The following is a 15,338-nucleotide window of genomic DNA, read 5'->3' on the forward strand; positions in this document are numbered from 1 at the left end:
GATCATGACTTGAGCTGAAATCAAGAGTCAGATGCTTAACTGAGTGAGCCACCCAGGTTCCCTGTCTTAGCTAATTTTAAGAAGATTCCCAGTTTATTAAAACTGAAGGAACACTCAGAATAAATATACCTGAATTCTTAGTACTAACTATGGTCTGATGGGAAGAAGAGTATTTCTAGATGATGAGCAAAGCTCTCATCTCTGCCATGGGAATGTTCATCCTGGTCTTGCTACTGATACATTCAAGTGGTACTCTCTGCTTGTGTATAACACTACACTTCATACAAAATTAATAAAATATACATTTCAAGGAAAGGTATAAAAAGAAAAAATGGTGAAGGTATCCTGAAATCTTCGAGGCGACATGGCGGAAACAAGGTAGTAGAATTATTACATTACATCCTAAGTGGTCCTCAGACAGTCATCCTATTGAAATATCACTCACTCTTCAAGTCTCATTTCAATTCTACCTCTTCCAGGAAATCAACTAAAGATGTTTCTCTTTCTTTTCTACCCCCACTCCACACTGTGAACCTGTTCAAGGCAGTGTAGCACTGATGTTTATACCTCCTACACCGATTGACAGTGCCATGGCCCACAGTAGGTATTTTGTATGTAGAGTCACAAATATGTGGTTTTGACTTGCATCTAAAAGAACACATTCCAATTATACAGTACTTCAGTTTTCAAAATGCCTATACATATCACCTTATTTGAGTCCCACAATATCCTAAGATGGAGAGAATGAAAAACTCAAGAAGGTAAGGTTCAGTAGCTTCCCAAAGGCCAAAGCTAATGAAAAACGATACCAGGATTCTTATCTTCAGACTCCCATCTACAAGTGCTTTTTCTATTACAGTGTGCCTGTTTATCAAATGCTGTGAAGACCTCAAAGAAAAAGTACAATGCTGAGCTAATAACTGGCACAACAGCATAATGCTATTTGTTGTCCCTTCAAATACTGAAGGGCTCAAAATAAGGCAGGTCTATCTGAACCCCATCTGGGTAGATATCATTGGTGAAATACTATCAGGCCATTTTATCTATGAGGTGGCCATAGAGCATGGGCACAAAAACACCATTACAGCAAGACTCCAGCATATTTACAGTTTTTAGTCACTACCAGGAAGAAAATTGCTTTGGAGAAAAATCTGTATATCTCACAAACAATATAAATCCTATTTGGGAGTGATTTAAATCATGCTACATATAATTCATCTGAGGAGGCTCTCCAGCTTGAAGAAATTCACTTGGGCACAAAATGTACATAAGGAGGATTAGGGAGAAATCTAATTCTGCAGATGCACTGAGTGTGTTTCAAATCTGGATTTACATATAGAAAAGGAATTTTAGAAGTGGAGCTCTGAGAATGTTAACCATCACGCACTACTTCCTAACAGGAGCTGAAGACTTCATCATTTTTAACCTTCGTACCCTAATCTAACCTATAAGAGATTCTTTAGAATCAAGGAACAATGATGTGACAATAAACCTATTTTGTCTGTAAAGGGGAGCAGAGATGAGGAGGCAGCTCATTAAACAATGGGAAGACATTAAAATACCTTTCAGTTAGCTGCAGTGGGAAGAAGCATGTGAGTACCTGTCTCTGCTGAGCTTAAGAGACCCTTAAAGTGAGTCTGCATTGTTGCCACATCTCTGGCAGATCAAGAATGTTTGCTTCTCAAGTATCTGAAGTGGAACATTATACTCCAGAACACAATAGATGACTTCACTGATCAACCAATTTCACCAAGATTTCCCAAAGAATTTAATAAAAAGAGGAGGTAAAAGAAACCACCTTAATCAGTAAATCAGATTCTATTTGAGAAGATGAAAGAGGAAGAAGACACTTCATTTGGAATTCAAAGACATCTTTTGGCATCTCAGCATTTGATGCTCTTCAGATTTAAGAGGGATGATAATTAATTAATATAAATATTTTTAGAGCATTTAAATGGACCGAGCTTCTTTTTTTATTTTTATTTTTTTCTTTTAGAGAGAGAGAGCAAGCAAGCGGGGGAAAGGGGCAGCAGGAGAGGGAGGGAGAATCTTAAGCAGGCTCCATGAGTTCAGTGCAGAGCCTGACACGGGGCTCGATCTCATGACCCTGGGATCATGACCTGAGCTCTAATCAAGAGTTGGACGCTAGGGGCGCCTGGGTGGCTCAGTTGGTTGGGCGCCCGACTTCGGCTCAGGTCATGATCTCATGGTCCTTGAGTTCGAGCCCCGCGTCGGGCTCTGTGCTGACAGCTCGGAGCCTGGAGCCTGTTTCGGATTCTGTGTCTCCCTGTCTCTCTGACCCTCCCCCATTCATGCTCTGTCCCTCTCTGTCTCAAAAATAAATAAATGTTAAAAAAATAAAAAAATAAAAAAAAGAGTTGAATGCTCAACTGACTGAACCACCCAGGCACCCTTTGGACCAAACTTCTTAAAAAAAATACAGCATGGTGGCCATAGTTAATAATACTGTAGTACATATTTGAAAGTTGCTAAGAAAGATATTAAAAGTTGTCAACACAAGATTCCTGTGATGAGAAAAAAAAAAAACCTTTTTGTAACTATGTAAGGTGACAGATATTAACCAGACTTACTGTGGTGATCATTTAACACAATGTACACAAATCTTGAATCATTGCGTTGTACACCTGAAAATACCATAATGCTATATGTCAAATATGCCTCAATTTTTAAAAAAGCGATTAAAAAATACCCAACCCTGGGGCACCTGAGTGGCTCAATCGGTTGAGTGTCTGACTTTGGCTCAGGTTCTCGCAGTTCATGGGCTCAAGCCCTGCATCGGGCTCTCTGCTGTCAACACAGAACATGCTTCAGATCCTCTGTCCCCCTCTCTCTCTGCCCCTCCCCTGCTGGTTCTCTCTCTCTCTCAAAATAAATTTTAAAAAATGTAAATAAATAAATAATACCCAACCCTGAAAAATCTAATTTAGAATAATCCCCTCAACCAATAAATATTAACATTGGGTAAAAATGAATTATGATTGTGACATATCACAAAAAGCTGCTTCTCTGAAATGATCCTGAAGGCATTTTATACAAGAGTTAGTCATGCCACACTAAACAACTTAGAATGCTTTACATCAAAAAAGAAAAAATAAGGTGATCACAGACCAGTACTAATGGGACTATATTTTGGAAACATCACAAAATTCCTGTAGCATTTTTAGTTACTTCAAGGATTCTTCTCTCTCTGCCCTAAATAGCAGCCAAAATGTTGTGAGCTGCTATTAAATAATCATGGGGTTGTAACCCATAAGAGACTGCAAAGATTATGGATGAAATATATTTTAATCGTGATGCTTTAGGACACCTCACCAAAAAAGCAAAATACCATGAAAATATTCAAGGAACTTTTACTTTTTTTTAATGTTTATTTATTTCTGAGACAGAGAGAGACAGAGCATGAGTGGAGGAGGGGAAGAGAGAGGGGGAGACACAGAATCTGAAGCAGGCTCCAGGCTCTGAGCTGTCAGCACAGAGCCCGTAACGCGGGGCTCAAACTCACAAACTGTGAGATCAAGACCTGAGCTGAAGTCAGTCGCTCAACCGACTGAGCCACCCAGGCGCCCCTGAAGGAACTTTTAAATAATGGTAAGTAGATGATTTACACTGCACATTCCTTTATTGTGGCACATGATATTAATATTATAGACACAACAATGGTTTGGTATATGAAGAAACAAAAAAATGCTTGTCCTTCACCCCTATCTCCCCCCTCTCTCAGAGAAGTAGCTCAATATATTTAAAATGAATAACAAATTAGCTCAGATTGATTGTCAACTCTGTCATAAGTGGTCCTCAAAGAGCTGGAGTTGCTGCAGTTTCGGTGACTCAGAAGACAGATGTGTGACTGCAGCACCACCATCCAGCAAACCTTGAAATAATGCTGTAAATTTTTACAGAAAGAGACAAGAATGGAAAGTGGTATTGGACTATCATTACTATTAACTCTCAATTATCTATACTAATCAGGAGGAAGCGGCAGAGATAATGTTAAACAATGGATGAATATCAAATCGGAGAACTGGTCAATATCAGCACATGTTCAGACATCCCCTAATTCAATACTTTTGTACTTATCTCTGACCACTTTCTAGCTCAATCCCATAAATTGGTTCCATGTATGCTAGAGAAAGAAAGGGGCCTGCTTCTCTATAACTCACTCATCAATAATGAAAAGTTGATTGGACAGTGTAATACTTTAATATATTTGAATTTTGATGTATGATTTCTTTTTTTAAATGTTTATTTATTTTTGAGAGAGACAGAGTGCAAGCAGGGGAGGGAAAGAGAGAGGAGGCCAGAGGATCAAAAGTGGGGTCTGTGCTGACAGCAGCAAGCTCGATGTGGCATTTGAATTCATAAGCTGTGAGATCATGACCTGAGCCAAAGTTGGATGCTCAACCAACTGAGCTACCCAGGTACCTCAAAAGTGTGATGTATGATTTCCAAGTCACTTTTAAGGATAAGCTGATTCTTAAGTTAAGCACATGATCCTATTAGCATTATAGTTGCTATGCTTTAGGGGCGCCTGGGTGGCTCAGTCGGTTAAGCGTCCGACTTCAGCTCAGGTCATGATCTCACGGTCCGTGAGTTCGAGCCCCGCGTCGGGCTCTGTGCTGACTGCTCAGAGCCTGGAGCCTGTTTCGGATTCTGTGTCTCCCTCTCTCTCCGACCCTCCCTCGTTCATGCTCTGTCTCTCTCTGTCTCAAAAATAAATAAACGTTAAAATTAAAAAAAATTTTTTTAAATAAGAAAAATTTTATACCAATGTTAAGGATATTAAATCATAAAAACATTTCCCAGAAACCTTTTAAAACACAGATTTTGAAATTAAAGCCATTTTAAAAAACTATACACTTAGAGATTTTTCTTTAGTAAAAAATATATTATTTTTATTGTGAAAATAACGTATTAATTTTTCTATAACTATTATTTGGATGTGAATACATGGACCCATTGAAAAGTTTAACCTTAAACTTCTCAGTCCACAGTCCTGATCAGCAGATGTGATCTCATTAACTATTAAAAAGCAAAATAGACCATCACCAACAAAAATCACCTCTTAACATAATTGAACCCTGCCACTCTCCATTACTTGATCATGTCATTTCCTGATATGAAAAGGAAAGGTTCCTTGGGTGGGAACAGCAAAAAGGAGCTCACAGTATCAAGAATTACCAGGCTTTTCCCCCATCTTCATCATGGCCTCCATTGTCTCAGTTGAGAATCTCATTTTGTCTCCAGTTCAACTGCATTTTAAGCAAACAAGTAACTCCCAGTTACTATCCATAACTATCTTATTCTTACTCTTTTTATCCTGTGTTGACTGAGAAATTTACCCAGAAATTAGAACAAAATGTCCCACACAAAGTACTACCATTATCATATTTTGAAAACCCTTGTCCTCTACTGTTAGGTAACATGTTTGTTTTTACATCCAGTGATGCCTATATTAAAATTGTTTTGAGAGCATACCAGTAGAAAGAACATTGTTCTGATAATCAGGAAATTTGGATTCTGGTCCTAGCTTTGCCAGTAATTAGTTGTGTGTTCTCAGGGAAGTCTTTTAAACTCTCTGGGCCACAGTTTCTTCATTTATATAAAGTCCCCTGCAGTGCTAACAAACTTAAGTTTATTAGTAGGAAAACATTGGCCTTGATATTTTACTTATGACAAAGATCTGAGCCAGGAGAAAAAAAATTGACTATAATCTTTCTTTACAGCCCCATTTACATTCTGACAACCCCCGCCCCAATTCCACTCAAGAAGAACTGTTCACTGTAGGAATACAGACAGGAGGACAACTGAGTCAGACTGCATAATCTCATTCCTCAGTGTTTTCCAGTCACCAACATTCTCCCACATATCAGCCATTCTTACAACTTCTCTAAGGTGAGTGGTTTTCAATGATAATCTACCTGGAACTGCCTTTCCTAGACCCAATTTAACAATTACTTCTCGTCTTTCTCCTTCTCTCTCTCCCCTATACACAGTTATCTCTGATAACCAGTTCTGCCAGTGTCTTTTACTGACCACCAACCTGGGCCAGGCACTGCTCAAGGAAAGTTCAACATTGCTTCTTTTAATCCTTACAAAAACTCTGAAAGGTAAATATTATCCGTCACGTTTAAAATGAAGATACAGGGGTGCCTGGATGGCTCAGTCGGTTAAGCGACTGACTCTTGATTTCGGCTCAGGTCATGATTTCACAGTTCGTGAGTTCGAGCCCCGCATTGGGCTCTGTGCTGACAGTGCAGAGCCTGCTTGGGATTCTCCGTCTCCTTCTCTCTCTCTTCCCCTCCCTTGCACACTCTCTCTCTCTCTCAAAAATAAACAAACCTTTAAGAAAGTAAAAATAAAAATTAGTAAAATGAGGATACAGACTCAGAAATTAAGCAACAGTTAAGGTCACAAAACTATTAAGTGGTAATGCCTTGACTTGAACCCGTATCTATCAGACTCAGAAACATCTACCCATCAGGTAATTAATACTAAAGCAATATAGAATTTAACATCCCTATGATGATTCAAAAGAGTTTGGAAAAGGATAGAACATTTCTTCTTCTGAGAGAAGGAAGTAAAGGTGAATGATGATATAGGCAGGTCTGAAAGGGGGGAAAGATGAAGAAGTTCATGGTTGATGAATTCTATTAATGAAGAGAATGAGGAATCTAGAAATAAAATAATACAAATGAGAAAACTTGTATTATTTTCATACTACATCTTTAAAAAGAGTAACAACTCTGATTGCCTAACTAGCCCCTATTTATCTCAATTACTAAAGCCTCATTATAGTCCATATTTAGGCAAAAGTCTATAAAAATTATTTCCTTCCCATGTTTTTATTTTAAATCTATAGAAAGTCAAGAGAATAGTAAAAATCACAAACTTGTATATCCTTTATGTAGATTAACCCACTGTTACCATTTTGCCTAAAATTGTTCAATCTCCTTCTCTTCACAAGATTTTGAACAACTTGAAAGCTACAGATATGACTTCTTTAAATAATGTAGCATACAGCTTCTAAGAATAAAATATTTTCCTACACAACCACAACAACACATGAAAAAAATTAAAATTTCATTAATATCAATTAATATATAGTTCATATTCAGTTTCCCCAATTATTCTAAATAACATCTTCTTGAGAAAACATAGGTGAAAAGCTCCTTGACACCAGTCTTGGCAATGACTTTTTGGGTCTGACTCCAAAAGCAAAGGTAACAAAATCAAAATTAAACAAATGGGACTACATCAAACTAAAAAACTTCTGCACAGCAAAGGAAACCATTAACAGAATGAAAACACAACCTACCAAATGGAAGAAGATATTTGCAAATGATATATCCAATAAGGAGTTAATATCCAAAGTACATAAATAACTTATAGAACTCAATACCAGAAACACAAATAATCCAATTTAAAAAGGGCAGAAGACATGAATAGACATTTTTTCAAAGAAGCCACAAAGGTGGCCAACAGACACATGCAAAGATGCTCAGCATAACTCATCATCAGGGAAATGCAAATCAAAGCCACAAGGAAGTATCACCTCATACCTGTCAGAATGCCTATTATCAAAAAGATAAGAAATAACAAGCGTTGGTGAGGATGTGGGAAAAACTAGGACCCTTATGAACTATCGGTGGGGATGTAAACTGGTGTAGTCACTATGAAAACCAATACGGAGTTTCTTCAAAACTTAAAAATAGAACTACCAATGATCTAGCAATTACAGTACCACGTATTTATCTGAAGAAAATGAGAATATTAATTTGAAAAGATTTATATACCCTTATGTTAATTGCAGAATTATTTTTTTTTTCAACGTTTATTTATTTTTGGGACAGAGAGAGACAGAGCATGAACGGGGGAGGGGCAGAGAGAGAGGGAGACACAGAATCGGAAACAGGCTCCAGGCTCTGAGCCATCAGCCCAGAGCCCGATGCGGGGCTTGAACTCACGGACCGCGAGATCGTGACCTGGCTGAAGTCGGACGCTTAACCGACTGCGCCACCCAGGCGCCCCGCAGAATTATTTATAATAGCCAAGATTTGGCCACAATCTAACTGTCCATTGCTGGATGAATGGACAAAGATTTGGTATACAGAGGTGGGTGGGGGGATGGGTGAAATAGGTGAAGGGGATTAAGAGTACACTTATTGTGATGAGCACTGAGTAATGTATAGAAACTGTTGAATCAGTATATTGCATACCTGAAACTAATAAAACACTGCTAATTATACTGGAATTAAAATTTAAAAAAAGAAGAAGATTTGGGGGGTGTCTGGGTGGCTTAGTGGGTTAAGCGTCTGACTTCAGCTCAGTGATGATCTCACCGCTTGTGAGTTCAAGCCCCACGTTGTGCTCTCTGAGCTGACAGCTCAGAGCCTGGAGCCTGCTTCAGATTCTCTCTCTCCCTCTCTCTCTGCCCCTCCCCTGTTTGTACTCTCTCAAAAATAAATAAACGTTAGAAAAATTAAAAAAAAAAAGAAAAAGAAGATTTGGTATACATACACACACACATACACAGACACAGTGGGATACTACTCACCCATAAAAACATGAAATCTTGCCATTTGTGACAACATGGATGGAACTAGAGGGTATTATGCTATGTGAAATAAGTCAGACAAAGACAAACACCATATGATTTCACTTATATGTGGAATCTAAAAGACAAAACAAATGAACAAACAAAACAAAACAAAACTCATAAATACAGAACACAGCATGGTGGTTGCTAGAGGGGAAAAGATGAAAGGGGTGAAGAGGGTCAAGAGGTACAAACTTCAGTTATAAAATAAATAAGTCATGGAGAGGTCATGTACAGCATGGTGACTATAGTCAATAATACTATAGTGCATACTTGCAAGTTGCCAAGATAGTAAATAACTAAAAGTTCTCATCACAAGAAAAGAATTTTTTTATAATTTTGTATGGTGACAGTTGCTAACTAGACATATTATGGTAATCATTTAGCAGTGTATATAAATGTCGAATCATAATGCTGTACATCTGAAACTAACATAGTGTTATAGATCAATTAGAACTCAATGAAAAATAAAAAGAAAGGAAGACAGGCAGTAAGAAAGTAAGGCAGGCAGGCAAGGAAAGAAATAAAGAGGGAAAATGAAAAAGAAAGAAAAGGAAGGAAGGGAGGGAGGGAAAGGCAAGGCAAGGCAAGGCAAGGCAAGACAAGGCAAGGCAAGTCTTCTTGGTTTTGATCCAGTATCCAATCAAAGTTAACATAGTAGACTTGTTATGTTTCTTTTAAACTAAGACAATTCCCTTAGCTTGGTTTTGAATTTTGTTTCCCATGACTGACTTTTTGAAAAGTCCCAAGCCAATTATGTTTCACGATGTGCTACACATAGAGTGTCTGATTATTTTCTTGTGATTTTATTCAGTTAAACATTTTTGGTAAGAATATTACATCATCTTTCAAACTATCTCACTGGTAGAATGTCTGTTTCTTATGATTAGATTCAGATGAACCATTTTTGATAAGAATATTACATATGTGATACTGTATATTTCTTATCGTGTCATATCAAGAGGCACATCATATCAAGTTATCCTGCTACTAGTGATATTAAATTTTATCAATTGATTAAAGTGGTACTTGTTTGTGGTATGTAAATTATACTTCAATAAAACTGATTTTTTCTTAAAAAAAAAATAACTCAGTAACATGCAGTCTGTATTTGGTCCATTCCTTCTAGCATATTTTTTCTGCCAAGAAATGATTGACAGTTGAAATATTTATTAAATGAGGTAATGGGGCACCTGGGTGGCTCAGTCACTTAAGTGTGCAACTCTTGATTTTGGCTCAGGTCATGATCTCACAATTCATGAGATTGAGCCCCACATCAGGCTCTGTGCTGACATTGCAGAGCCTGCTTGGGATTCTCTCTCCTTCTCCCTCTCTCTGCCCCTCCCCTGCTCGCTCACTTTCTTTCAAAACAAATAAATAAACTTATTTAAAAAATATTTTATTTTTTAATAAAATATTTTTAAAAATAAATAAATGAGGCAAGGTATTCAATTTCAGGGTAAGCTTAATAGAAGTGCTCTGTTGAAATTTTCTTAATTGTGGTTCTCTAATTCTATAATTCCTTCTATAATTATTAGCTGACATGTTTCTACAAAGACTTTTCCCTGTACCTCCCATTTCTCTCTAGAGTAGCAGAGATTTTCCCCCCTCAATGTATCATAGTAATCCACTTATTGATACTCTTTTTGATGTTCAAACCATCCTAATTTGGCCAATAGAAGCCCATTCAAGCACCATCTTGTGTTCTGATATAACCTCATTAGTTTTGAACAATCTCTTTTCTTGCATAAAAAGTTCCAAACTCACCCTGTACATTCCCTGCCTGAAACCTGAGATCAGATATTTCCCTAAGAAGCCTTGGTTATAACTTTTAATGGGAATGGTACTTTTTTTTTTAAGTAGGCTTGACATACACCATAGAGCCCAACATGGGGCTTGAGCTCATGACCCTGAGATCAAGACCTGAGCTGAGATCAAGAGTTTGATGTTTGACTGAGTCACCCAGGTTCCCCTAATGGAGATGGTGTTTAAAAACCAAGATTTAGGTGCTTGAGGTGCTGTTCATTGCTACTGGGGTTTGTCATTGCTTGTTCGACCTTTCTTTTTTTTTTAAAGGGGGAGGAGCAGAGAGAGAGAGAGAGAGAGAGAGAGAGAGAGAGAGAGAGAGGCAGGCTTCACACTGTCAGCACAGACCCAATGTGGGGCTCAATCTCACAAACTATGAGATTATGACCTGAGCCGAAATCAAGAGTCAGACACTTAACCAACTGAGCCACCCAGGCATCCCTGCCTTTTCTATACACAGAAAAAGGGAACAGGAATTCATACTAATATTTGCAATTCAAATTTACAATACAGGGGTGCCTGGGTGGCTCAGTCAGTTAAGCATCCAGACTTTTGATTTTGGCTCAGGTCATGATCTCATGGTTTGTGGGATTGAGCCTCATGCTGAGCTCTGTGCTCTTAGCACAGAGCCTGCTTGGGATTCTCTCCCCCTCTCTCTCTGCCCCTCCCCCACCCACATGCACACATGTGTCTCTCTCAAAATAAACTTTAAAAAATTACAATACAAATATAAAAGGAAGAGAAAAATATCTTCTATCTCTTTTATCTTTCAATGAAAATCTTGGTTTCCATTATCATTACTATCCTCATGCCTTTTCTTTATCCTACAATATACAGGATGACAATATTATTATATTAGAATATATATAAACACAATACAGTGCATTATAATTGTGAAACTAACAATAGCCTCTTAAGAAAGTTTAAGATTTCTCTGCAGATCTTTTTATCCTTAAGATTACATCCTAGTAAGAACGTACTGTCAAGAACACACGTTCAAAAATCTGAGCTGGATTATGTTATAAATTAGTTACACGGGTTTGTTTGGTTTCAATTTGTATGTATTCGATTTTAGCACTTGTCTTTCTTCCCATTCTTTTTGGCTTCTTATTTTTGAGTATTTAAACTTTTAGATAGGCCAAAAACCAAAACTATGTCAAAAGGTATACTTGGAGAAGTCCTGCTTCTTCCCTAGCTCCTCCACCTCATTCCTATACACCCTCTAATTTCATGAGTTTCTAGTTTATTCTTCACACACTTATTCTTTAGTGTTCCATTTTATAAAAACAAGCAATTAGACTTCTTGAGAGTTAATGTATACATTCTGTCAGTTAAGCAATACCCCTATAACCAAACTCTCATTTGAGTGTGGTCATGGTGCATAAAAGCTGACTTGCATCACGTTTTCTACTTGTAATAATGGATACCTTCATGTACAAATAAACTCCCACCTGAATTCTCATTAATCCACTGTAGAGAGTCCATATGAGCATTCAGAATTTTGCAGATCTGCTGGAGCTAAAAACACACACATAAGTTTTAGATTATGATTATTCAGATACGGTAAGTAAAACAAACATAAAAAATTGAAATTACGAAGTAACTTTTCATTTCTTTTGGTATGAAATGGACTGAAGATATATAAAATATTAATGACTTTTTGCTCTTTCATATTTGTAATGTTCATTACATCTTCATATTACTTCAATCTAACAATTTTGTAACTGTCAAGAAAGATGCCTGTAATTCAATAAGACTGACTACGACATAAAAATAAATAAAAAACATTAACAGACATTTCACAAGACAAGAAATTCATATAAAACTTAAAATCTTACTTTTTTCAAACAAATCAGCAGCTTTTTATTGAGGTACAATTGACAAATAACATTTTATTACTTTCAGGTGCATAATATAATGATTTGATATTTATATATATTGTGAAATGAACACCACAATAACTCTTGCTAATATCCATCACCATATGTGGTTAAACACATTTTTTCTTGTGATATTAACATTCAAGATATAATTGCTTAGCAATTTTCAAATATGCAACACAGCATTATTAACTATAGTTACCATGCTGTATACATTACATCCCCATAACTTATTTTATACCTGGAAGTTTGTACCTTTTGACCACCTTCACCCATTTCACCCACTGCCTACTCCTTGCCTCTGGCAACCACCGATCTGTTCTCTGTATCTATGAGCTCATTTTTTTTGGTGCCGGTGTTTTTCAATTCTACACTTAAGAGAGATCATTCGGTATTTGTCTTTCTTGGTCTCACTTATGTCACTTAGCATAATGCCCTTGAGATCCATCATATTGTTTAAATAGCAAGATCTCCAAGTCAGCAATTTTTAATAAATGGTAATACTCAGTTGTCAAGTGTATGGAGAAAACAGGTAGATTCCTATATAGCCTATAGTAATAAAAACTGACCCAACCTTTCAAAATGTAAATTTTTACAATATATATCAACAATCTTAAAATATTCATATCTTATTCTACTTCTAGGAACCTATCCAGAGGAAATAATCAAATCTACACATAACTGGTCATTATAGAGCAATTTTATAATGGCAAAAATTTGGAAACAATATCTCCACCAATTTAAAAAAGCAATCCAATATATTATGGTAAAGTCACCTCTAATGAAATATTATAGAGTCATTAATATTTTCAAAGATTTCCAAAGTTTTCAAAGAATGCTTAAAATTTTGAGAAAACACCATGAAAGAATATTAAATACAAAACTCTATATATGTTTGCTTCCAATGCTGTTCAAAACAAAAGGAGAATTTTTACCAGCACAGCAAAAAGACTTGGCAAAAACATACCAATGTATTCACAGGGTACTGGTAATATAGGTGATTTAATTTTCTTTATAGATTTCCACATTTTCCAACCCTAACACATTGAATAAGTATATGTATTAAGTTTGTAATGAGACACACTAAACATTTAAATTTTTAAAAATATTTTTATGACTATTGTAGTAAAGTCCAGGATATAATAGGAAGAAATGAAAATGTTACACCTAAAAGAACAGTATGTAGTGAAAGTAGCAAATTTAGTGTGTTTTAACATAACAAATAGAAATACAACTTGTACTAGGAACAATGAATTTTTTAAATTTTTTAACATTTATTTATTATTGAGAGACAGAGAGAGACAGAGCATGAGCATGGCAGGGGCAGAGAGAGGAGGAGACACAGAATCAGAAGCAGGCTCCAGGCTCTGAGCTGTCAGCACAAACCTGACGCGGGGCTTGAACTCACAAACCAAGAGATCATGACCTGAGCCGACCAACTGAACCACCCAGGCACCACAATGAGATTTTTTTTAATGTTTGTTTATTTTTGAGAGAGTGCATGTGGGGGAGGGTGAGTGAGAGGGGTATGAAGGATCTGAAGCGGGCTCTGTGCCAACAGCAGGGAGCCTAAGGTGGGGCTTGAACTCACAAGTGGCAAGATCATGACCTGAGCCGAAGTCAGCTACTCAACCTACTGAGCCACCCGGGAAAAGTGAGTTTTTGTAAGACAATGTGACTGAATACCATTTGCCGAAATATGGATTTACTTAATAAAAATTTCAGGTATTAGGCTTTCCCTCCCATCCCCAACCCCCCAAAAAGTAAAAACAAAGGTAAATCCCATCATTGTGAATATTGTTAAATATCGTTGCTATCTTTCTACCCTGGTGTATGGCCCACGGTAAAGGAGCTCTGTTGATCTAGTTATAATAAATTATCTGCAAGAATGTTATTGTTCAGCAAATGTTTTCTCTGCTTCTTGTCCAATGATCTATGCTATCTGAGAAAAGAGATGAATTGTTGCTGATCTCTTGCTTCTTTTGTCTTACTATCAAGCAGCAATTATCTTTAATTCACTCATCTTAAATATCTCAATCACCCTTGCCAGGAAAAACAAAAACAAAAGACTCACACCATTTACTCCCTGCCACCAAAATAAAGTAAAACAAGGCTAAGTAAACAAAAAGGATAAGGATAAGATTACAGGCCCCTTTTACTTGCTCTGTTCAGAAACTTCTCGTATTTTAATTTAACACAGAGAGACTAGACAGCAGGTCGGCCTCATGAGTAAATCTGCATGTATTTGTCTATGCATAAAAATTCTTTTATAAAATAATTTTGGATTTTATAATCATAATGGTGACCTAATAGGTCATAAAAAGAAAACTTATTTTCTGTCAACTTGCGATCATCTATGTGAACACAAGGAGACGGTAGCATGGATAATCCCAGTCTAATTTGTATTTGTCTTTGTTCAATTTTAGATTCACCCAAAGTAGAGAATGGCATAATTTTTATAGTTAGAGGGTACTTCAAGATCATTTGGTCCACCCTTGACATTTTGCAGAAGAAGGAGCTAAGATCCAGAGATTAAGTGACTTAAATAAAATTCTAATGCTTTCCTAAACTATGCCATGCTGTCTCTTTATAAATAAAAAGGTTAGTATGGTGTACATAGATAAAGAACTATCTGTATGATTGGACAAAGAGCTTACTAAAGAATAATCACAATATATTGTATATCCTTTGTCCTCACCTGCCCAGATCCTGGTCCCACTCCGAATTATAATCAACAGATAGAAAGTACAATAGGAGTTCCCACAATGGAAGATTCCTCTTACCATTACTGCCATGGAGTGGGAGGGGGAAAAAGAACTTCATTTAGCTGCTATGACAATAGGGAAAGGTAGAGGAAATAAGCTCTTTAATTGGAGCACAGATAAAGGAAACAATCCTTTCTCATGGCCAAATTAATTCAAAACATCTCAATTCTCTAATTGGAGGCTCAGCTTTATTTTCCCATGCTAAAATACACTTACATTATAAGTGAAGTAGGATTCTATGAGGCAGACAGAAACATAATGACCACATCA

At 36.8% G+C, this 15,338-nt stretch overlaps 1 protein-coding gene across 3 annotated transcripts in view; it reads right to left on the reverse strand.

Moving 5' to 3' along the window:
• NUP62CL (nucleoporin 62 C-terminal like) overlaps positions 1-15,338 on the reverse strand; it is a 78,035-nt gene that overhangs the window by 12,086 nt on the left and 50,611 nt on the right. For all 3 annotated transcript variants that reach the window (XM_045471487.1, XM_045471486.1, XM_045471488.1), the window contains one exon: positions 11,875-11,941. In XM_045471487.1, coding sequence (XP_045327443.1) covers positions 11,875-11,941 — 67 coding nt within the window. The remainder of the gene's footprint in view (positions 1-11,874; positions 11,942-15,338) is intronic.

Source organism: Leopardus geoffroyi, chromosome X (assembly GCF_018350155.1).
Source record: "Leopardus geoffroyi isolate Oge1 chromosome X, O.geoffroyi_Oge1_pat1.0, whole genome shotgun sequence".
Taxonomy (NCBI): Eukaryota; Metazoa; Chordata; class Mammalia; order Carnivora; family Felidae; genus Leopardus; species Leopardus geoffroyi.